The sequence below is a fragment of the Osmerus eperlanus genome, chromosome 8 (genome assembly GCF_963692335.1).
Source record: "Osmerus eperlanus chromosome 8, fOsmEpe2.1, whole genome shotgun sequence".
Taxonomy (NCBI): domain Eukaryota; kingdom Metazoa; phylum Chordata; class Actinopteri; order Osmeriformes; family Osmeridae; genus Osmerus; species Osmerus eperlanus.
This window is the reverse complement of record NC_085025.1, coordinates 8,961,756-8,968,180: the sequence shown is the minus strand read 5'-3', so window position 1 is coordinate 8,968,180 and position 6,425 is coordinate 8,961,756. Positions and strand designations below refer to the sequence as shown.

General features: G+C 50.5%; 1 protein-coding gene across 1 annotated transcript; it reads right to left on the bottom strand.

The window, feature by feature from the left end:
* Nucleotides 1-3,245: 3,245 nt before the first annotated feature.
* Nucleotides 3,246-6,425, bottom strand: si:dkey-126h10.1 (vesicular inhibitory amino acid transporter). Its single transcript, XM_062468016.1, has 3 exons — nucleotides 6,095-6,425; nucleotides 4,624-5,264; nucleotides 3,246-4,415 (listed from the first exon to the last, which is right to left on the bottom strand). Exons 1-3 carry the CDS (start codon nucleotides 6,401-6,403, stop codon nucleotides 3,671-3,673), a joined length of 1,695 nt encoding a protein of 564 aa, XP_062324000.1. The 5' UTR covers nucleotides 6,404-6,425; the 3' UTR covers nucleotides 3,246-3,670.

Genomic DNA, 6,425 nt, shown 5'->3' with positions numbered 1-6,425 from the left:
TGAGGTGCTGTGTGAGCTTGTATACAGATGACCTCTAGCGCCCCCTGTCTTCAAATCACAGGTACACTGGTGGGTCCAGTCCTTGAACAGAACAGGCCAGACCAGATCAGGACTACTCCTGGCCAGACCAGATCAGATCTGGAAGGAGAGAAACCTGTCAAATGTCTCTGTTCCTCTTCTTCTCATTAGGGCAGCCAATCACAGCCCTTGATCTCTCATGACCACCCAATCACGTTGCAACTGTGTGAGTCATTTATTATCTGTGGTGTGTTTTGTGTTTGATGCTCAGTTTCTTGTCAAACAGGAAGACGGAGTGAGCAGGGATGTTGAGAACATTCAGATCACCACGGGATACGGCTGTCAGTAAAGTAACGAGAACAGATTTAACTGGCAGTCCACTCTGTTGTCACGGCAACCGTAAAGCAAAGCACCCTATCCTAACAGTCCAAATATCAGCTAGGATTACCTGCTGAGGAGAGAAGAGGTGAGGAGAACAGAGGTACTTTTGTTGTTTTGATGTAACAGCTGGTCTAATAACACCTGTTTCTGAGTACTACACTTGTCTGGGAGGGTCTCTAACTGCCGGGACTGATCCTAGACTAACTACTACAATGTAGTATCTCTCTCTCTTTGTGTATGTGTGTGTGTGTGTCTGTGTGTGTAATTTAAAGTTTCTGCAGCCTTATCATCTCCACAGAGTTGTTTAAGAAAGCCTGGCCACACTGGTAGAGGACAATACCCACACTCAAGCACACACACACAATCACATACATGCCCAGACACACACACACACACACAATCACATACATGCCCAGACACACACACACAATCACATACATGCCCAGACACACACACACACACAATCACATACATGCCCAGACACACACACACACACAATCATATACATGCCCAGACACACACACACACACACACAATCACATACATGCCCAGACACACACACAATCACATACATGCCCAGACACACACACACAATCACATACATGCCCAGACACACACACTACTCTGTGGCTGGACTACTGTACTAGTGCTATGAGTGCAGTGAGACTGCTGAGTAGAGATTGGAAGGCACTGAGGCACTTGAGGAAGTTACTTTTGATGAGTTATTTGTTGTTCCTGAAGCATTTTCTCTATAGCTTAACCTCCATTTTTCTGTCTGTGTGTGTGCATGTATGTGTGTATACGTGTACGTGTGTGTGTGTATTTGTGTGTGTGTGCAGGTGTGTGTATGTCTGTGTATTCCTGACAGGCTCTGCCCAGCCCCAGCTCCCTGCTCTCCCTCCTGTCTGCTCTCTGTAATAAAGGAGCGATGGAGAGACAGATCAAGCGTATGACAAGAGATCAGGGAGGTAAGAGATGGAGGAGAGGAGAGAGAGGACCAAGGCATGGTGGGTGGATGAGAGAGGAAATGAAAACAAGCATTGACAGACAACCAATAAAACCAAGACGGAGTGATATTCTGAACCTCAAACAGTCATCCACCCCTCCATCCCTCTATTTCCCGTTCCATCTCCTTCCCTCATCTCTACATGCTTCTATTCCTTTCTCTCCCCTGTCTCTCTCTCTCTCTCTCTCTCTCTCTCTCTCTCTCTCTCTCTCTCTCTATCTCTCTCTCTGTCCACCCCCATCATTCTTCAAGCCTGGATCCAACATCATATCTGTTGTCACCTCCTCCTCCTCCTCTTCTTTCACTGGTGATCCAGTGAAATCCACTGGTGATCCAGTCTGGTTCTCACTCTGAGGAAGGACAGCAGTATCAGCGACATCCATCACACAGCTGCTGTTTTCCTCATCTCAGTGCTGCATGGTTCCCTTCCTCCTCACACCTTCATGAGTTCACATGGGTCACGGGCTGGGTAGCTGGGCTGGTCACTGGAAGTGGAACTACGAGTTGCTTCCAGTAAAACGACTATTAAGAGTGTTTGGGTTTAGGGTTACACAGACTGTGGGAGCTGGAGAGATGGAGCAGTGGAAAAAGAGAGATGGAAGGAGACGTCCCTTAGCTCTCTCTCTCTTGAGCGTGAGTCACCGTGTTATGTGAATAACAGGCTGGGAGAAGGAAAGGTCTAGATGCTGCCAAGACTGGTCTATGGAGAGATCCTCCAGGACCAATCACGTCTGCTCCTGGTCTCTGTCTCTCTATCTCTCTCTCTCCGGGTCCTTCCTTCATCCCAGCCTGGTCCACAGAGAGACCTTCCAAGACCAAACATGTTCCCTATCTGGCCTGGGAAACCAAAGAAAAAACGATCATGGTCCCAACTCTCTCTCTCTCTCTCTCTCTCTCTCTCTCTCTCTCTCTCTCTCTCTCTCTCTCTCAATCTCTCCCTCCCACTCTCTCTCTCTCTCTCTCTCTCAATCTCTCCCTCCCTCCCTCCCTCCCTCCCTCCCTCCCTCCCACTCTCTCTCTCTCTCTCTCTCTCTCTCTCTCTCTCTCTGTCCCTCTCTCTAGCTCTCTCTCTCTCTCTCTCTCTCACACACACACATAAACACTCTCTCTCTAATAATCTTCTCCTATTTCTCTCTCTCACTCCATTCCCCCCTCATTTTCTTTCCCTTTCCGACCATCCCTCCATTCCTAGCTGCTGTTGGGGTAAAGCATGATGGTGATGACATCCCCCCCATCTCTGGACCCATAGCAGAGCTGTCTGTCAGGTGCTGGTTCTGGACCAACTGGTTGTGGACATTTCACAGTTTGTTGAAGGAGCTTTTCCAGCTTTCGAGTACTTAGGTCATTTTCAACAGCAGTTAGTGAGAATGTCATCAATATTCATTTTAAAGGGGTGTGTGGGGGAAGAGGAGGAGGGAGGGAGAGGAGGAGAAGGAGGAGAGGAGGAGGAGGAAAGGAGGAGAAGATGTTTCAACAGATGTCCTTTATAGAGCGTGACTGACTGGGAGGAAAGGGAATAAAACATCTCTCTACTTAAGGTTTTTCTCTCATGCTCTCCTACCCTCTCTCTCCCCCCCCTCTCTTCCAATACTCTCTCTCTCTCTCTCTCTCTCTCTCTCTCTCTCTCTCTCTCTCTATCTCTATCTCTCTCTCCCTCTCTCCCATCCCTCCCTCCCAGTCCCCAGTCTCTCTTTCCTGGGTTTCTGTAGCTAATACGCAGTAGCTCCACTAACACAGATGAATGACTCTGATCTGATTTTCTGTCAGGAATACCTTGAGCGCACACATCCCTCAGAAGACTTCAAACAGTTTAAAACACTATTTAATCGCATTTACACACATCAACTGTTCGACACAAATATAGTGTCACTCGCATCACTTGAGTGTTTTATTTCTACACAGAAAAGCAGAACATAGGGGAGACAGCTAGGTAAAGCATCAGTGCTGCCGTAATACAGTAACAGTAAGAGGTGCTAAACGAGAGACATTTATCTGAGGAGTAAACTAGATAATAGAATCACATATGTGAAAATATATCATACTGAATGTTCCTTTTTACAATGTGCTTTTTTCAGTACAGAAAATCAAAAAGATTAATATCATTGTTTATCTTCTTTTTCTTCCTCTAGTCATCCCTCCCTCTCTCCTTACACTCTATCTCTTCCTCTCCATCCTACTCTCCCTCCGATCCTCCATTGCTCTACTTGCCTGTACCCATCCCTGTATCCCATATTCTGCTATTCTCCCATCCCTCCATCCCTCCCTCTATCCATCGCTGACTGCCTGCAGCAGGCCATGTAGAGAGCAGAGCAAACCAGATAGGCTGCAGATGGTGCCAAGAGTCAGGATGATGAGGTCCAGCATTCGGCTCCACCCACTCAGCGCCGCCCAGCGCAGTCGCAGGTGGAACACACAGGGCAGGATGAGGCTCATGGCCGCGCCCGTCACACTCCCTGTCAACCCCATCAGCAGGGAGAAATGGGGTACAAGCTGAGCCAATAGGAAGGTGAGCAGCAAGAGCCCACCCCTCAGGGCCACAGAGCCCACCTCCAAGCCTCTCAGGGCCCTCAACCCCGCCCCTACCCTCCCTAGGACTCCACCCACAATCGACCCCGCCCCTCCTGGATTGGTAACAGACCCTGCCTCTTCCTCATCAACAACCCTACCCATAACCCCATTGACCTGGGAGCCTTCGTCTTCACAATTCAGTGTCCCAACAGACTCCACCCACCTCCCACCTGGAGGCCCCTCCCCTTCCTTACTCATAACCCCACCCCCTCTTATACTGGCCATTAGGAGCTCGGTGGCAGCATAGAAGGGGAGGGGGTAAGAGAGCAGAGCCTTGGTGAGCAGACAGAGGTTGACCATCGTCCTCATGGGGGAAGGCAGGTTGTCGGTGATGACCTCGCGGGTGTTGGCCCCCCAGGTAAGAAAGGCCAGCAAGGAGAACAGGGTCTTCAGTAGACAGGCCAGGCCATGGGTCCAGCCCAGCATGGAGCAGAACTCCTGTCTGGAGAAACACGTAGTAGACACACAAGATAAAACAAGCAGAACCACGATGAATTACCTTACTGTTCTACATCTCTCTATCCATTCTCCCTCCATCCTTTCTATCCCTTTATCCCTCTATCCCTCCATGCTTCTTCCTTCATGCCTCAATCCTTCCTTTCAACCATCTATACATATCTCTATCCCTCTATCCAGCACTTAATTCATACCTGTTCTCCATGTTTCCTTCCAGCGTTGGCAGAAATATCTGGGAGGTGTAGCTGAAGATAATCACGCCCACCGACACCAGCATCTTATCATAGGGTACCAAAACAGGAAGAGTCTCCCAGGCCCAGCCCCCGGCCCCACCCAGGCAGTAGAGCATGACCAGCAGAGTGGTGAGGAGCTGGGCCAAGGAGCAGAGCATGCTGAGCTTGGACACCACTCTCAGGTCAGCCAGCAGCAGGCAGGGCAGCAGCACCAGGAGAGGCACCAGGGGGCAGAGGGCTGCGGAGGTGCCTGGGGCCAGGGCCAGGGCCGAGGGTAGGGAGGACAGACTGTGGGCCAGGAGGTTGGTGCTCACCACCAGGTAGAGCGTGCAGGTCATGACCAGCTCCAGCAGCTGTGCCAGGTTCACCAGCCAGCCACCCAGGCGAGGGTACAGCGGGCACAGGCCCCGGCAGCTGGCGTTGGCCACGTCCTCATAGGAGTCTCGCACACGGACCGGGAGGCCGCTCTCGTCCTCCTCATACAGACAGGACACCAGGATCTGGCCGGTGTAGTTACACACCACTGCAGCCAGGGGGAGCAGCACCAACCCTAGGTAGCCACTTTGGAGCAAGGCATAGGGCAGGCCCAGCACGAAGATACCCTAGGGTGGGAAGAGTGCAGCACAACAGAGTAGAGTACATTAGACTACTGTAGAACAACCAGTCTGTCAATCAATCAGTCAATCAACCAGTCAATCAGTCAGTCAGTCCAGAGACATGGTGTTTTGCAATTTGCATCATCCTAATTGGCTAGTCTGAGCACAATCTGGCTGCTTGCCCAATCACAGTTGGCAAACACTCTCTCCGGGGCAGGGTCTCTGTGAGTTCATCGTCTAAAGCAGTGAACACCAAATATAAAGGAAGGATAAGAGATCTACACAGTATTTTGATAATGATGAAAATGAGGATGACGACGATGATGAAAATAATCACATTAAGTGATGATGATGACAAAACTAATGGAGACTGGACAGTAGCATAATAGAAGCTTCTGGAACCGTGTATTTTCCTGCCACCACCAAGCTGGATAGAACCACCAGCTCAGAAGCAGCTGCTGTACACACAGCTCAGCAAACATAAACACAACAAACTCAAACGCATATTTACTTACATACTTATGCTATGCTGTAATTACTGAAATAGTCGTGTTTACCAGTGCCGTACAAAATGTTTTTATGTTAATGTGCAGTCCATTCCCCTCAGTAAACAGGAATTATCTCATGTACTCTCATGATGTTCTGTTTGTCAGGACAGGACAAGGAGACATTATCTCAGGCTCTTTTCTTCTACTCTCTCCCTCTTCTCTTTCCTCTCCTGCACTATACCCCCCTCTCTCTTCTCCCCCCTCTCACATCCTCTCCTCCTGTGCCTCCCTTCTCCTCTTCTCTCCTCTCCTCACCCCTCCTCTCCCCCCCCCCCCCTCTCCTCCTACCTGGATTGCATTTGTCACGTTCCAGCCTGCCTCCCAGGTAGTGATCCTGGGACTGGGAGTCTGACTCCTGGTCTGAGAAGAGCGGGGCTCCTGCTGGGTGTCAGGGCTGGAAGGAGGGGTTCCATAGCTGCTCTCCCTCCTGGTAGTCTGGTTTGGTTGAGCCTCCTCTACATACGTCCTGCTCAGCTCGTCCCTCTGTGCCAGCCCCAGAGCCTCTTCATCCTCCTGGAGGAACCAGGCGGTCCAGCCCAGCCCGACCCACCGTCCGACCCGTCGCCCCCAGCCTTCACTGGGCTGTAGCCGCCACATCCTCTACTGGGGGTCTGGAGAT

Coding starts and splice junctions, on each gene's coding strand:
- si:dkey-126h10.1 (XM_062468016.1), bottom strand. CDS start 6,403: ATGTGGCGGCTACAGCCCAGTGAAGGCTGGGGGCGACGGGTCGGACGG. Junction 5,265..6,094: donor ACGTGACAAATGCAATCCAG/GTAGGAGGAGAG, acceptor TTCCCACCCTAG/GGTATCTTCGTGCTGGGCCT. Junction 4,416..4,623: donor GAAGGAAACATGGAGAACAG/GTATGAATTAAG, acceptor GTGTTTCTCCAG/ACAGGAGTTCTGCTCCATGC.